This window comes from Sylvia atricapilla, chromosome 2, assembly GCF_009819655.1.
Source record: "Sylvia atricapilla isolate bSylAtr1 chromosome 2, bSylAtr1.pri, whole genome shotgun sequence".
Taxonomy (NCBI): Eukaryota; Metazoa; Chordata; class Aves; order Passeriformes; family Sylviidae; genus Sylvia; species Sylvia atricapilla.
The window spans coordinates 28,094,991-28,113,430 of NC_089141.1; the positions used below are offsets into that span (position 1 = coordinate 28,094,991).

Consider the following 18,440-nt stretch of genomic DNA (forward strand, 5'->3'; position numbering starts at 1 on the left):
AACAAAATTCTCAGAGAAAATGGGACTTCTGTCTCTGCATTTTCTCCAGTTGGTCAGCTTAGTTTTACATCAGTCTTACTTTAATCAGTGAGGCTGTTTTGAATTAAGAATTAAGAAAGTAAGCCTTATAATTAGGCAAAAAAGAGTACTTCAGTGATGTAAGCCCTCACCTTCCAACCAATACCAGCATTTTTGTAGTAGGGAAAGTTGTCACAGATCCAACGGTAGATCTCACTAAGCGTCATCTTCTTGGCAGGTGATGAGTTGATGGCATATGTGATCAGAGTGGCATAGCTGTAACGTGGCTTCCCATCCTGGTGCACTGCTGCCTCATCCTTACTCAGTGTGGCATTGGGATCTGTGGGTGAGCCTGGGGGACACTTTCGGGCAGACCCTGGAGGTCCTGCTTGTGAGGAACCCCCTAATTTTTCAATAGTAGCCCTTAAAGTAAGCTGTGGGAGCCAGTCTATGGAAGTGAGGCTGCTTTCCAGGTCAGAGGCCATGGTACTGGAAGCAGGAATATCTGTGAGGAGAAAGGAGAGGAAAGGAAACCCTTGAGACACAAACAAGGTAAAGCCTAAGAACAGAAACATCCATTTGCATTCTTTTTCTGCTGTCACAAATACCTGTATAAAAATCATCCTACTTCACGCATCGTATTCACAGCTAGCCAGAACCATCCCAAAAGGCCTACGACTGCTGCAGGGAGCACCAACCATACTGAGAGCAGCTGGGACAGTGCCTTTTAACACTGATGGGGTAACACAGCTAGGGCAGTCTCACCCAGGGCACTGTTCCCAGGTAAAAAACCAAGATCTTTTTAAGGGAAGTGGAGCCCTTTCAGCAGGTATATCACATTCATTCCTTTATTATGCAGTCCATATAACCTTGGTACTCTTCACCAAGACTACCCGTAATTCAGTAACTTTAGTGTCAGGTAAGACGAAAGTAATAGCTAAAAGGGAATACTCATTCATGCCATATACAAACCACAATTTAATTAGATCATCTGAAAAATCAGGACTATCTTAATTTGAGGGGAAATTAATTTCTCTCTGAGGCTTAGCCTCTCTTTTTGCATTAGGTGACATTATAATGAATCCTATTCGTTAGAGCTAGGATTACATATCTCATTTTAAAACACCAAGATCATGCATAATACTATATATAGATAATTACATCTACCATGTCGAGTTGGAACAGACTATATTAAGCTTGTAATAGTTAAAGCTTTGCCTACCACAACCAGTTTTTCCTACATATACATATATGTGTATGTTAATTGATTGATTGATTTAAATCCTGCTTAATTCACAATATAGCAGGCAAGTACTTTATCCAATTCTGAGACCTAGAAGAAACTTACTTGTCTGAAATCACACAAGTTTGTTGCAGGAAGAGACCCAGGATCTTTTATCTTATAAATGTTATATACTTCCCTCATAAAAATAAAACACACCTGGCTAGCAGTTGTAAACAGGGATTTCTACATAATGATTATTTCATAAGAAGAAAACATTTAGCAGCATTAACTTGTATAAACTTAGCACACTAGCTTTTCTGTAGTCTGTTGCAGTAGACAAAAGAGCAGAAAGTGCATAATTCCTACTCACGACTGGCTACGTTACTATACTGGGAGCAATCCCTTGAACTCTGGACTGAAGCAGCTGAGTTTCCAAGGCCATGACTTGCACTGCTCTTTGCATAGAGAGAAGAATCATGTCTTGAAGGCATGCAAGCTCTACACCTCTCATTTCTGAAATTAATCTTTCCAGAAGATTAAATGGTACTGTCTTTGAGCATGCTGGAGCATACACAAAGCAAACACACAAACAGACTTATGTATGTATAGCAAATTAAACACTTGCATACATATAAGAGAGAAGAGACTGACACGAACACACTGCTTAGGAAAGATTCATCAGCAGACACCTCCCACTGAGTGCATCACTCAGATGAGTGGATCAGATGAGACAGGGAGACACCCATCTGCATGAATACCAATTAGATACTTGCTCTAAAAATAGGCATTTGACAATAACACAGTGTGGATGCACAGATCCAGAGACAGATGCACCCAGCATTTTGACACTGAAGCTACCCGTTCTTCCCCCACACCCATATGCATTATACCTTTCACTTCTGCACTCCAGTGCTCTCACAGCACTAAAGCAATGAAGTCCATACTCCAACGCATTCATATGCACTAAACCTTTCATTTCCATGCATGTGCTCACCACACCTGTTAAGGCTCGAACACCTACACAATACCCCAACAAAATCCATCCCTCAGCCCCCACTGGCAGTAGCTGCTCAGCCCTGGCCTCAGGAAACAGATCCTAATTGCACGGCAAACGCTCTCACTCACACTCTTCAGCACCCACAGACTGAGAAGTACAATTGCAGCGCCACAGCCCCTATGGTGAGTGGAAACATTTTTTTTGTCTGTGGAGGAAAGGAATAGCCCATCAGCTACTAACTTACCTATCTACTCATCTGCCACACTATCACTTAGCATGACTCCTTGCTGCGCAGCTAACTAATTGATCCAAGCTGCAAAAGGCTTTCCATTATCCAGCCCCCTCAAGTTGTGCTTTATTGAATAACTTGTTTTGACTGATTTAATCTAGTATCAAACATTAGAAATTTACACAAATTAAAAATAAAAAAAAACCCCAAACCCCTCCAAAAAACCAAAAAACCTGCAGGACTATTCCTTCCTGAATAATACAAGGGAAAAGCAACAGATATTTTTATCCAGTGGGGATGGACAGACCACCTTGTAATCAAAATACAGCTACATTTAAGTGGCAACTTCACAGGTAAACCCCTCTTAAAAGTTGTATCCCACTTGAAAGAAAACAATGTTAAGTTGAATGCTTCATTTTTTAAGTGTGTCACATATAAATTTTAATTTCTGTGCTGCAAGCAGAAAAAAAATATTGCTTCTTGTTAAACCATTATGAAATACCAGTCACACTAACAATACAACTCCAAAGTAAAATAAATAAAAATCTCTCTGTTCCTCCCCTTCCCCTTTTTCATTTGTATTTTTTAAAGGCAAGAACAGAAATCAAGGAAATTGGGTTATAAAAGCCTACGGCAGATTAAGATACCAATCTGAAACAGCAGAAATTCAAGAAACAGAAGAAAGCACTGTTGTTTTCACAGAGCTTAAGATTTGCCTAGGTTATGTCAGTGGAGCATCTGGGATGATTGGCTATACAGTAAAATGTAAAGCTGATATGCAACACCCCATCATCAAATACACAAGCTTTTGTGCATTTGTATAAAATGCACTTGTCAGGGTGACAAGCAAAATTAGAATTGGGTCAGATTACACCCACACTAAGAAATTTAATATTTTGATTCCTTGGCTTATAAAAATCTTTGACAAGTAAACAAAATCCAAAAATCATTTTAAAAAAACCCAAACCAAACCCTGCGTCTATATAAGCACTTGTCACCCAGTACTGAAACAACCACTTTTCACTAAAGCACAGCAGCTTTTTAAGCACATATATGCTAGACAGTAATTTAGGACAGAAAGTGAAGACTCAGACCAAATAGCAATCACATAGGAAATTTCAAAGCAGTGGAATAAGACTTTTGTTTCCAAGTTTGCGCTTGATCATGTTACTGGATTTGCTGGCAATATGGGATCTGTAATAATCAGGCATAGTCAAACATGAGGTAAGGCGGCAATTCCAGAACACTTTCAAGGCAATAATAATTCAGTGTAATTGGCTACTAAATTATTTAAAAGAATACTTGCTATGCAGTAAATATTACTGTTAATTTATGTTGCATTTCTCATTCACCTGACCCAAGTGTTTGGTGCATCAGCTAGACACTACTTAATGGTATGATAAAACAAGACTGCAGCCAAACCAGAGCAGCTGACAATTCTTCCAACCTTCCTTTCCCAGCTTATTCCCTGGCAAATCTTTTGAACTCTTATGATCCCACTCAAACAAAGAAAAAAACTAATATAACTAATAAATACACTGAACTGAATCAAGGGTGCTTTAAAAATCCTACCACATTAGTAAGTCAGAATTAATTTTCAAGAAATAAAAAGGAAGTCAAAGATCAGAACTCATAATCTCCCACTTTACAAGGTAAATGCTATCTGTTTATGTATTTGGCTGAATTTAAAAAGCAAGGGTAGGGTACCCAAGGTCATAACCACCATCAACAGCTGGAAGGTGACTGCAGAGCCGTCATATCTCAAGCACTAAATAGTTACAGTACAATCCCAAGTCAGACAGATCAGAGAGATGCAAAAAGTCCAGCCAAGCACTGATCCCGAACTACAGTTAGACAGACAAGAATCTGTCCAATTTGTAAAAAAAATGTATTAAAGAAAATCCCTGCATTGAATACCTTTTAATAACCACTAATTCGCTTGGGACTAGTAATACTTCCCTACAGCTTTCCAGGAAAACTACTGCCTTACTTTGAACCTTTGCAACTAGCAAATGGAAGCTCCTGCTGCAAATGCAAGCCCGGCTTCTGTCAATGGGACAATAAGGGCCATCCCTCGGCGGCGCTGAAGAAACATATACTTTGCTGCTTTGCAAATGCTCACTCTAAGTCACTCAGATCTTATCCAGGATCACTACTACTCGTCCATCAGGACAGAAAAACATATGAAATGTGAGGAACAATGCTCTAAGTGTCACACTGAATGCAGTTTAACAAACATTTATAGCCTGAAGCATTCTTTAAGGCTGGATTCAAAGGCTGGTCAGGCAGAATTAGTTAGGACTGAAGCCATACAATGAATGGCAACGTGCTGTGCACTGCCTACAGAAGCTGTCTATTCTAGAATAAATTTCTACATTTACATTTTTCTGTGTTTACTTTCACTGTTGCTTTATTTGCTAGTATTCTGCCCCAATGAAACACAATGACAAAAGATTTAAAGGAGACTCAAGTTTCTCAACATGAATGTTGAGAGAAAAAAGGCAAAACAGACTACCAAGCAATGACAGACATTGCTGCAGAACACCTGTGAGTATACAACCACTTCTATTTAGGTGCCTGAAACACAGATCCAGGATCTAACTAACAATACCCATCTAACATACTCAGAGACGCCCCTAGTCTCGAAGGTATTTCGCAAATTAAAAAACTGGCAAAAAAGGACTATTTGACTGCAACCTTTCTGAAACAGTGTCACAATGTAAGGAGTAAAAGTAAAACAAGAAGACCACATGCATGAAGAAATGGAGAGCCTCTACTTAGGTGAAAAAAAGGCAGTTCTGATGTACCCATGCAATACAAAAAGGGGAAAATAATCTGTTTTGCTGAGTCTAGAAGGAATTTTGCCATTTTAAGATATGTGCTTTCCCTCATAAAGAAGGTGGTGTGAACTAAGACCATAAGAATAACCACTTAAAAATCTGATCTTTTCTAAGCAAACATTCTCACAGAAATACTTGTTTCATGGAAGAAATAAGAAAAGAATACTGGTTATCTGCCCAGAGTGAAATTGCTATCCATCACTTTGGTAACTACTCTTGAAGGCTAAGAAGCCTTCAGGAATTGTTTACATTCCTAGAATCAAATGAAGAAGGAAGAGAGGCTGCTGAGTATTGCTCATAAAACAAAACTTAACTTGGAAGGAGTAACAGGTGTCATGTCAGTGACACAAGAAAGGCATTGCAGTTTGACAGCACCCTTCTGTCTGCAGTGCCATATGAAAGGAAGAAAACCCATCCCTGGGGCAAAGAGGTTAAGAGAAATTCTCATATCCTAGAACCATGCTTCCCTTTTTGGGGAGCAGCAAAACAAGTCAAAAAATGTCTTCCCAATTAACTACAGGCTTGCAGATGTGGTAACAGGAGGCACATGGTTCTCACTAGTCATGAGTCACAAAGGGAAAAGGGATCCAAGTGAAGGAAGCTACTGTCACCTAAGAGCACACAGCATGGTATTGCTTGTGAGTATGAGCTGTCACACTGTGCACCTGTCCATGTGTCAGGTTCTGACCCTGCAGCCCTGCTCGAAACTACTGCGTGTGCAAGACAGCATGGCCCTGAATGCTCACCAGGGAATACAGTGAACACGGCTCTGAATGCTCCAGGAATTTCATGGATTACTGTGATTATGGTATCCTGAATGGAAAATTTGCTCAAAGTTACACAAAACACTGAGATGTGTTAGAGGAAGATGTGTTAGAGGAAGTTAGAGGAAGATGGAAACTTTTAGACCATGTATAGCTTAATATAAATCACCAGACTAATTGTTTTGTTATAATTAAACTGTTATACAGATATGATTTTCCTTTAATAAATAGAAATCTCAACAAAATAAGGTTCATATAAAGGCTCAAACAAAAATAAAAAGAAAACAAATTTGTTTTCACTGTCATTACAGATTAGATAAATCTCACGATAGCACATTTATCATAGGACCTCTCAATTCCCTCCATTTTGTGAAAGGTGCACAAGCAGGCTATAAATTTATATCTTGAATTTAGTAAATGAACGGCACTGACTGTGCAGACATTTTTGGTACTAATGAAGCATGAAGTCTTGTGAGAAGTATAAAGTCACCCAAACCCTCATGCTGGAAGTGCATCAGGATTCAATTCCAAACGCAATTATGTCCTAGCTTTGTTTGAAACTGACAAATGGTATAGTTTACAAAACCTGACCTGCTTATTTAAACTTATCAACAGATGGCATTATAGCCAAAGTCTGAAATATGCTCATGTCAAGGGAGGCAGTATCTTTATGGGCATAACAGGCTAGGATTGAACATAGCTAGGGCCTTGCCAGATTTTAATAAGACCAACTAATCAAGTATTTTTGTTGTCTGCTATATAAACATACAGGAAAAAAACCCACATTGGGAACTACTACACAGACACTGCAGACACCCCTTAGACAGTCTGAAAATATGTGTTCAGAGTTAGGACCAGTTTGTTTATTTATAATGCTGGGTAAGGTAAAGTGGGGAATATGTAAAACCTGTCAAAAGAAAAAGTAAATGATACTGAGAATACTGGTATACATAAAATACTTTTGAGCTGGAAATTATTTCCTTTGTAATAAGACTACTAGAAAAGATTTATTCTAATAATAAGCCAAATGTCCCATGACGATCCTCCCAATAACAGATTTGAAGTAAAAAGTAAACCAAGCACTTTGAAGAAATGCAATGAAAATACATCACCACAGCAGAAGTGTCTCTGCAGCATCCCTCCACCCTCACTACCACTATGCAATATTTCACTGTTGGAAGTAGGAGCTGTAATTCCAAGCATATGCCAAGGCAGGAGAGAAATCTTTGACATTTGCTTTAAGAATATTAACGGAACAATTACTCTTACACTGAGAAAGGTATAGGGAACTGGCTTTGGAATAAGTCAAATTTATGAGCACATATCTGAAATGAAATTTTCCCTTGGAAACTGGTAAGTCTGTGGCAAAGAAACAATATGTAAGAGCAGGTATTTCCCCTAGCCCTATGAGAGCCCCCGAGCTGAAGGATTTCAATTTCACCTGCCTATCAGAATCACATCCAGTAATAAACCTGCAGCACAAGATATGCAAACACCGATTTAATACCCAGATTGTCTCTGAAATTAGAGACAACATCAGAAGTAGATCAGCATGCAGACTATCTTGCTCAGATCTGCACAGCATTGCAAAGACATATACAGAAACTCAGGTTAAAAGAATGTAACATACTTATAAACAAAAACTGTACTCTTATTCACATTAAAAAAAATCGGTCCCTTAGTGAAAAATTACTGTTACCCTTGCATTTTAATGACAGCAATAATGAAAAGCTTCTATGGCAGAGAAAGGAATGTCAGCCATGTACAGGGAAAATGAAAATCTGACTGCAAGTGGTCAGAACTTGTTCACCAAAGGCTGAACCACTGAAAACAGATTAGTCAATATGAACTCTGCAATAGTTGCTGAAACAAACCACAACCCATTTGTGGAAACGGGTATCAAGCAGTAGCAAGAACTCTGTACCGAATTCATAGGAAAAAAGGAAATCAGTATCAAGTGCAGATTAGTTGTATACCACATGCCCAAAATGTACATAGAGCACATGCTCCCAGTGTTGAGACTACCAAAGCACTGCAGAGAAGCCTGTTCAAGGAGTCTGAGAGCAAAGCACAGTTGAAATTGAAGCTGGAGAATGGTCAGAAGAATCAAATAATACTGTGTGAGGCTCATAAATTCTCAACCACTGTTTTAACATAATTCCTTTTTACTATTCTGTTAGCAGTTACTCTCAAACTGACAGAAAAACTCTGTTCCAGTAGACAAAACACCTGACAATCCCTGGCCTGGCTCACAACTCGAAAAGATTTGTACCATGCTTGAAGGTCAAGAGGATACACTGCCACAGTACACACACCCATTAATGGTTTCTCCTTTTCTAAAACACTAGTACTGCTGCTTGGCTTTCTGCATCCTACTCACAAAATGCTCCATTTCGTGTATCATCCTGAAACTAAATCTTCTGTTCATTTCCTTACAGACACTGAAAGAAGTCTCTTTCTTCCACACACATGCTTGCCAGTTGTCACCTTGCAGCTGCAAGTAAATATTATTCTTCTCTAACCTTGAACATTCCAGACTCTAAGATGTCTCTTTGCTTACAACAATCTTTATTTCTTTTGCAATCATCCTTCTTCACAAAAGGAGCCAGGGAGAGTGGAGTACATACAGTAAGACGACTACGTTTGAGTATCAGTTAGACCTTTGAATAATTTTCAAAAATGCAAATAATGGCTATTTGCATATTTGAAAACAGCTAATTGCAAATATGCAATTAACAGTGGGACCCAATGATCTCAGAGGCCTTTTCCAACCTTAATGATTCTAGAGTTCTATGAAATAAGTACTTTCCAGTATGTCTGGCCTCTATTGGCTGGCAATATTCCCGTGTGTATCAAGGTATGAGTCAGCTGAGGAAGAATGCGAAGAGACGTTCACAGAAAAAAAGGAAAAGCACGATGTCACACTTGTGTTGCTGATAGAGCAAAGGACAGTGCAGCAAGGGACAGAGACAGACAGGGGAGAAACAGAAATGTGAAGGCCCCTTCACAGGGTGAGCACAACAAGCTGAAACCTTACATGGTGGGTGATAGCCAAAGCACAAGCTTGTCAAGGAGGAGATGGCAACGTGTTGAGAAGACAGGCCAGGAGGAGGACAGCTTCAGCAATGGTGTTGTTGAGAAGAAGGTAACATGGTTGTCAGAGGCAGCAAGAACAGCTCGCAGTAACAGAGGTGGAAAATGTAGGAAGAAGCATAAGGGTTACCCAAAGAGACTCAGAAAGAAGCAGCAAAAGATTCAGGCCACGAACAGGAAGATGAGTCCTACACTGTATCTTCAGAACAAGAACATATTATACACCCAACTATGGAAGTTTGCAGCAGAGGAAACAAAGGCAAATCTCAAAGGAGCTTTCTTGAGTTCCATATTGGCCTCAGGGGTCTTAAACTTGAAGCAATTAATTAAAAAAAACATGTTAAGGTAGTATGCAAAGTTGCATAATTTAATATCCCACGCATGAAGGAGGTAAAGAGAAGCAAAGAGAGGGTACTGGAAGTGGGTCATTGTGTCTAACTTATTAAAAAAAAAAAGGAAGGAGATAAATAGCTTAGTGCAGAAGCTGCTGAATGAATGACTAGAATGGTTAGGAGGGAAACTAGGAAAATACTGTCACAAAAGTCAAGGGAGGACAAGATTTCAAGAGTGGGCATGATCAAGTGTCAAAAACAGCAGGGAAGCCAAGAAGGATGAAGATGGAATAGAGACCCTGAGACTTGGCCAAGAAAAGGTCATTAGAGATCTCGGCAGAAACTTCAAGGGAGCAAGAATATCTGTACTGAAGTCAACTTACAAAACAGTTCTAGATTGCACACAGACATAGAGAATCTTTCAATTTTGGAGTGACTGGTCCTTCAATGAAAGCACTGGAGCTTTCACTGTTTCCTAATGCCACAAAAACCAGCATATAGAGATTTTGAGTTCAGTATCACATTGTAATTATGGCAATAAGCAGCAAGAGCAGGCAGCCATTAAAAGTGGTATTCATCCTTATACTTTGGAACCCTTATAAAGGATCAATAACCTATTCCAGGATAAATGGGAAGCCATGCATGGAGAAGCATACAGTCCAAGGTCAGCCAGCAAAGGAATAGCAGAACCATGCAGAGAACATTGCTCTCCCAAAACCCAGACCAGTTCTCCACATTTAAACCTTGTCTGCTTTGTTCAGGTAGAGATAACAAGAATTTCAGATGTAATTATTTTAGCAGCTTGTTTATTTTTCTCTGCAAGTTCCTGACAAGGAGGGAGAATTTGTCTTGGTTTTACTTAACAATAGTTTTTTGAGGGGAAACTGAGAATTCAGAAACTTTGCTCCTTTAATTTGTGACCACAAAGTGTTCAAAATTCTTTCCCAATTATTCAGATTTGAACTTTTAACAGTAATTACATATTTCTGCTATAATCAGCCACAGTCTTTATAGAGCAGAGAGCATAAACAAAATTTGAATTGCTAATGGTAAAAAACAAAAAAGCAAATATTTTTTTCCTCGAGGTATAAAAGCTCTCACTCATCATCTCACCCTGCCCCTCATTACTCAGTCTCTCTTATACATAAAAAAGGCCAAAAAAAGAACACACATTCTCCTTAGTTCTTGATTTCACATCAAATAAACTGACCAGCTCATAAAGACAAGGAACAAGGTACTGGGCCTTGCACAAAATGCTCAGCCCAGTTCGGAAAATCAAGACCCTCAAGTGCCAGAGGCAACCAGAGAATGTAACGGAAGGGTTTTTCATTCTAACTAAAATCTAGCTATTCCTGAGGAAGGAGAGGGGCTAGAAGAGAAGTAGAGTGGGAGAATGAACTGAGTTGGACTGTGGAGACCAAGTGCCATTCCTCAGCCAAGCAGAACTGGATAACTTCAGTGATGAAGAAGTTTCTTGAGATAACCTCAGACAAAAAAATCCCATGTCCTCAGGCATATGATCTAATGAAAGGCAAACCAGGAACAAGTCAAAATGCAGGTATGGAAGTAAGACCAGAGCCTGTGAGATGCAGCAAGACTCCTGTCAGTGAAGAATCCTAGTGAAGAGATGAGGGATGCTTGCTTGATGAAGACAAAAATCAGCATTTTAGACTTCTAGGACTATAGGACAGAATGCCAAATGGGACTACAAGAGAAAAGAGATGCAAAGGGCAGGAACAACTGAGAGGAGGAGTGGGTGTAGGAGGAAATGCAAGTCTAGAAGTAGGCAGGCTGGAAACACGGGCCTTAAAGGTGCAGGAGAGGAACAGGAGTGCCGCATGATGCTATTGAGCCCAGGGATTCAGGAAAGGTCAGATACTACTAAAGTACTTGCTGTCTACCTTTCATCTGTGCTTCCTACCTAAATACGTATCAGGTTTATAACAGGAAGACTGGACAGGTCAAAGACAGATGGATAAAATAACAATCTAGTCCAAATCTTGGCAAAACATCACAGAATACATTAAATTTGTCTTAAAAGTCTGCTTTGAGATCTCCAAATTTTGAAACATTCACAGTATTTTGCATTTGCACTTCAAACATAAGATGAGAATTTGCAATTAATTAATTGTGAAAACATACTGCAGCATGCTTGCTCTCTCTCAGTAATACACATACACAGATGGCCTTTAGAAGTGAAAAAAATAAGTAGAGGGCATAAATATATATATTTACGTTCATCATGTATCCCTTAGAAGGAAGAAAGAAAACCAGCGGAACAGATAGCAAGTAGCAATACTGCCTCCTACAAAGACAATAAGCATTTGGAGGTTGAACACATCAACTGGATAGTCTTGCTAAAATAACATGTGCCAACAATACAGCAAATAAAAGGCTTTTCTTTAGGCTTCAGAGTTAACACAACTGAAGAGTTCAAACATGTTAGCTATCACATTAGGCTGCCCATTAATCTAGAGACTACTCATCTTCTCTAACATGCCTCCCAGACCAAAAACAGTATCCTTCAAAGTTTCAGTCCTGAAGCATCACTCAGGAGCAGATTCTGCAAATGGCATACTACAAAACAGAGAGTGTTCTGTGTGAAAATCACTGGTTACTATTCTATCCAATAGGTTGGGTAGAAGGTTGGGAGGAGCAAATGGAAAAATTAGTCCAGAAGCATTTTTCATCTTTTAGTTGCTAATGACTGGGATCCAATTCCTGTCTGACAGCTGTGTAAAATGAGATAATCAGCTCAGTCCTGCTCTTGAGGGACAGCTGTCCATATCACAGTTGCTATTAACCACACCTCCTTTCTGACATTTGAAGTAAAGGGCCAAAGATCCAAACTGGGATGCAGATTGAATCTCCCACTATATGAAGGTCAGCTGAAGTTTAAGGAAAGAGGTAGTAACCTGTAACCTGTACCCCTGTGATAAGAATAAACTTCTTCAGAGACACCAACATTCAGCTGTATTTTTAGAGGGGGGGAAAAAAACCCCAACCAAACAGTAAAAAAACCCAAACCAGAAGGACTACAGCAATCACAGCCTTCTCTCAGACTGAAAACTCAGATCCCAACTCCTCAAACTGTTTCATTCTTTCATTCCAACATTTTGGGCACCTTATTCTATCCTAGAAATTTGCCTACAAAACCACATTTCAAGATAAAACTGAAAAAGTTACAGAACACATACTTAAACCGAATTATAACCTCATGATCTTTCAGTAACATAATCCTTTTCCCATAACTCTTCAGACTGTCTCATTTCATTTTGCTTAAGGGCTTGACCTGAGAAATGCCACACTGTCAGTTCTCAGACGGGAGCTGAGTGCCCATAGGACAGGATCAGACTGCCTCAACTTAAAAAGTCAACTTTTGAGTTTTGGAAGCATGAATGTCCAAATTTAAATTTACAAACCCATATATGCACAACTCAGTGTCTTTTTCCTCAAATGTAGAAGACTTCATTGCTTCTGTCGAAGCCAACTCTATATTCCTGGACATTTACAAGAATTAGGCTACTCACTTAGGTACATTAATGTGGTTTTTAAAGTCTAATTTTAGGCAGTCAGGTTTAACATTCTTAATGTAAACTCTTATAGACAAAACACTTACATTTAAACGTATCTATAAAATACCCTGCACTTTCATGAAGATAAGAACTACTCACTATTTTTCTCATAGAGATACTTTTGTATAAAATAAATGGTGCAGAGCAGCTGCAGTATTCCACCTCAGAGGAAGCTGCATTTTCACCTGTGATAAACATTTCATGTGAATACCATGATCACACTAAAGAGCTGTGCTCTCGAAAAATTATTCCCTAAAAATTATGAGTATGTCCCAGTTTTCATATAGCTGTGTTTTAGATTACGAGATCTTTAGAGCAGAGATTGTCTTAATTTGGTGTCCAAGCCAGTACTGAATGCCTTGTCAGCAATTAACAAATAAAATAACAATTAGTCCATAGCACACCACTTCCAGCTTTTTATGTCTGTAATAAACATTTAAAGCTCAGGCAGCAAATACAGAATCTTTATCATTAATAGAAGAAAAAAAAATGTTTCATATGCAGAAAGGTAATTGTTGTGGAAGACCAGAATTTTGTTAAGGCTGGTATATAGATTCTGTAAAGTGCCCTGGCATCCATCAGAGGCAAAAACACTTGAAAAATGTCAAGTCATTACTGTGAGGAAGGGGGCAGCGTGAGGTAAATTAACCTCAAGAGCATGAAAAGTCAGTTTATCCCCTTGAATGTACAAAGGCCAAAATGCCTCAGTTATCTCTTCCCTTGTGCTAGATAACACAGCTCTACTCAAAACAGGCTGATTGCATAACTATAGGGCAACAGGTAGGAGGGCATCTAACAGTACCCCCAGAACATATGGATGCTGGGTGCTTCAGCCTTCCCCTAGGAAGAGCCACCTTCTGAAGCTATGGATAATTGACAAAATCCTCTACCAAAATGAGGAATCACTTTGGCATCTTTTGTCTGATCTTGCAAGCACATTACACTAAGGAGTCCCTTCTTCAGAGACTCCCTATTTAACCATTGCTCTCCAAAAGGGCTCCCTGTCCTGGCCATTTGATCTTGGATTTCCTCACTGCTATCTCACTAGAAACAGTAATATCTCAGGTGAGATATCCAAGATTCTTCTGCTACCGGAATCTGCTTCGGCTGTATTTGAGACTAAGTCTCCCTCAGACTTGATTTCTCAGGAAATCACTGTTTTGGTGTCAGAATACTCATTTGTGGCTGGGAATTAACTGCCTCATTTACAAAAAGCAGTAGCTTGGCTCATGCAGCACCAGCACTAGGATTCCTAGCCCCTGAACACAGCATAAAACACAGATGAAGAGCAGTGGCAACCGAACGGCTTCTTTTGGCTTTCAAGGCAGGTTCCACCAGCACTGCCACAGCTTCCATTCCCAGGCCCCTGAGGACCCACAGGACCCAGTCTCAAGGGCATTCTTTCCAGAATTCACCCCACAGTACCTTAGGTACATTAGGACACACATCTCAGAGTATTTGCACAGGGATCTGTAGATTCAGAGCCCAAGCACAGCGAGGTCTGCACCACACAATGATTTTATTCCCACAGTTACAAGCATAGTAGGACCCAGATGGAGAACTGGCACTCCACCCCATGGGTGCATCCTTGGACACTGGCACTACAATCACTGCTCCTGTCTCCTCAAAGCTTTTTTTTTTTTTTTAATTTGGCCACTATTACCATTCTCAACGACCCCTAAATGACAGAAATCATTTCACACCAGTGATGATTAAAGCTGAGTCTAGGATAAATAAATAGGGAAGAAAGTAGAAGGAAAAGGACAGAGAGGCTTCTTACAATTAAATAAGGCTAAGGTCTTCCATAAGCTAGACAGTGAGGGAAAGAATCAGGTCAATTCCATATAGCATATAGGGGAGCTAAATGACTGAGAAAGACACACAGAAAAAGAAGGTGGGGAGAGCTTCAGAAACAGAAAAAGCTAAAAGATTAAAAGCAAGCAGATACAGTGAGAGAAGAGACACGGAAAACAAGGACAGAAGGTGAGAGAGGACAGCTAGGAATAGAGAGGTGATATAATGTGGTCACTCACTCTGTCTGGAAGATTTTCTGGAGGGAGGTGGATTATCTTCAGTGCTGGTTGCTGGGGTGCTGCCCTTCACACTCCTTCTCTGAGACCCATACTCAGACCGTTGCTGTCAGCTATTCCAAGGGCTTCTTCGAAAAATATTTCAAGGGCGAAAGGATTGTGGATGAAATCACGATCTTGAGTATCAAAACAATCTGCTTGGAATTGTCAGTCCCCTAAAACTGGTGGTTTTATCCCAGGATGGAGATCCTCTCTCCCTTTTGGCACTTAACTACTAAAGGGGTGTTCCCCTGGGAAACAGCCTTTTCAGTGATGGTCAGATTATTTCAGAAATCAATTTCCCCAATCTTCCTACCTAGAAATCTCTTTACTCTTGCCCTTAAGGAGGAAAAATCTCTTTCTCTAAAACAATTCTTGCTATCTCTGTGGATATTATCAGTGAAATCTGCCTTTTCCTCTCCCTGTAACTAGGAGGTGTGTCTTCTCTCCTTGCACGAGGTATTTGAAGAAAACCCTCTTGGGATTAGGGGATCAGGGATCTTCCTTGGGATGAAGGAGGATGAGATCAGTACTGGAAATTACCTTTATCTCCAGTTAACAGCAACTGGAGACTGGAGAAGGAAAGAATAGCTAAATCTCTCTCTGCTTTCTCTCCCTTGTTTTGCTCTATTGCCTGCTGAGCAGATGTAAATACTTCAAAATACTAGGTAAGTATCTGGAGCTCCTGCTTATTTCTGTCTCCAGAACTGCCTCTCCTGGGCATACAGGATTTCTTCTGTAAAGACTCTCACTACTACCTGGTCTGGGGAAGGGTTGTCTGCTCTGCTCGAGAGACGACTTTCCTCAGCAGCAGGAGGGAGCAGGCAGTAAAGGTTACTCTCACAATCCTCAGGAACTGGGGTCTGAGGACACCTCCCCCCGTAACAAGTATCGAGGGAGCTCCAGAAGGCTGTTCCACAGCGAGGAGGAGCAGACCTGCTTCTAGATAGTTACTAGGGCTGGGTGCCGGAGGCCTCTACACACCCTTGGCTCGTTAGTGGGGAAGGGGGCAAGTGTTAAGCTCCCTCACCAGCTGCGGGAAGGGGCCTGGCAGGGGGGCCGCCGGGGTGTCCCAACACCGGGCGCGGGGCTGCCTAACGGGGCTGCGGACGGGGCAGGGGGCGGCGGGCAGGGTCTCTCCCCCACCCCGGCAGGCTACGGGGGTGTCCCCCCACCCCGGCCGCTGTCCCTGGCTTCCCCCCAGGCCCCAGCTCCTCCTGCCCGGGCTCGGCTACCCCGGGAGGCCGCGGCGGCTCACGGGCCCGCGCGGCGCCTCCGCCGCCTTCCGCCGGGCCGCGGCTTCGTCCCCGGGGGGCTCCCCGGGCTCCGGTGCGGGGGACCCGACCCGGGCGGCGCTGACTCTCTCCAGGCCCCGCCGCTCCCGCGGCTGCTGCTCCGGGCTGCGGCTCCACTGCAGGCCCCGGCTCCTCCCCGGCCGCCGCTCCGCCTCCCCCGGCTCCCCCCGGCCGCGGCCGCCCCCGCCTCCCCGGGTTAAGGAGGCGCCGGGCCGGGGAAGCTGCGGCTGCCCGCCCGCTCTGCCAAGCGGAGGGGAGGAGCCGCCCGCCCGCCAAGACCGGCCGCGGCCATCCCCGCCACCGGGGCTCGGCTCACCGCGGAGGTGGCCGTGGGGCCCTCGCCCCCTGGCCGCTGCCAGCGGCCGCCTTTCGCCGCTCTAAGCGGGGACCTGCGACAGCCGGCCACAGCCCCACCACGGGCGCTCACAAATGGCCATCCCACGCCGGGGTCTGCGCCCTGGGTGACCCGCGCTGCTCCCACCGGCCGTGCAGTGGTTGGTGCCCTGCTTCGGCCCTGAGCGCTCCGAGACAACTCCCACCCCAAAACAATGCAGCTCTCCGTCCCTAGTACTCTGCCCTCGAGCCTTGTCTGTGTCCACAACCTATTGCAGATGCAGAGACATCACCAGATCTTAAAAGGTGTTTCTACCACAACCCTGTTAAAAGTCTCATTGCTATCTCTCCTGTGGGTTAGCCAGCTAGAACCATAAAGGAAACCCCATTTAATTCACCTCATTAACGTGTATATCTAAAGTGGGGGCCCCAAGCAGATGGAACAAGGCTTTTCTCAGTGGTGCCAACCTCTAGGATGAAGAGGCAGAGGATGATGTACAGGAAGTTCCATTTGAACATAAGGAAGAACTTTACTGTGCAAGTAAACTGCACTGTACAGACTGTCAACTAGAATAGGCTGCCCAGAGAGGTTGTGGAGTCTCCCTCATTGGAGATACTCAAGAATTATCTGGATACAATCCTGCAGAATGCGCTCTGGGATGACCCTGCTAAAAAAAACAGGAGGCTGGAGCAGATGACCCACTATAGTCCCTTTCAACCTAACTCACTCTGTGACTCCCACAGTGCTGTCTCGCTTTCACCCAGGTGGCCAAAAATTAGAAGTCTCCTGTTAGTCTGTCTCAGGGATGCAGACCAAGGCAGTAGTACATAGTAACATTAAAGGAGACTGCACAGTAAAACACACGAAATAGGAGCTAATACTGTGAAATGGATGTGTGAGGAGGAGCAGGTGCTGCCTGGTGTCCCAGACACCTGTGGCCAGTGTTGTAGGCAGATCATTTCGATGTGTCAATCTGAAAAGCACGACCGAAACAGCCCCCTGGGGCCCCTATCCCAGTTAGCTGAAAGTCGCCCTGCATTTGATCATCTCATCTTTTTGTGTGTGGTTTCACATCTGCATCCTTCCAAATGGCAGCACTGCTGTATGGCTCAAGGTAGAGAATAGCACACATACTGAGAGGAAATGGCATTTTCTGAGAATTTTTTTTTTTCCTTCTGGTAAGTCTAATATGGAAATTGAGATAGTAGAGGGGGTGTTTTAAGACTTGCTGCTTTTACAGGGCTGAGTTTACCATTGCACCTGCAATGACTCCTTGCATTCCTTCAACAGGTCAAAACCTGTGCCATAGTTCCACACCTTCATTTCAGGAAGTCAGTCATCATCCTCCATCCTCTCATGATTCTCTGTGTCCTCCTTCTCCCACACTATCCCTTTCTTCTTCACCTATGCCAGCAGCTCTAGTCACAACTTTCCTCCCTATGCTACTACCTGTTCTGTCAAGAAGGGTTTCCTGCCTTTTTCCCCATACTATTTGCATTCCCTCACTACAGAGCCCCATTATGGTGTTCTTGATCATTTCCAAGGGCCAACAACCATCTCTTTCCCTCCCACCGCCACAGCCGAGTTCTGTCCTATTGTATCTTTTCTCCCAGCCTCACTCAAGTCCTGTGTGAACAGTTTAGCTTCAGTTCCCTTGTTCTTCTGCCTC

General features: G+C 42.3%; 1 protein-coding gene across 4 annotated transcripts in view; it reads right to left on the reverse strand.

Moving 5' to 3' along the window:
- The window catches only part of FOXJ2 (forkhead box J2), a 31,101-nt gene that overhangs the window by 10,854 nt on the left and 1,807 nt on the right, over window positions 1-18,440 (reverse strand). The window contains exons 1-3 of one of the 4 annotated variants that reach the window (XM_066341196.1): window positions 16,378-16,584; window positions 15,107-15,231; window positions 171-523 (exon numbers count right to left, since the gene is read on the reverse strand). In XM_066341196.1, the coding sequence (XP_066197293.1) occupies window positions 171-503 (333 nt within the window). In that variant the 5' untranslated portion in view covers window positions 504-523; window positions 15,107-15,231; window positions 16,378-16,584. The other 3 variants (XM_066341197.1, XM_066341198.1, XM_066341199.1) reach the window with 3 other exon arrangements.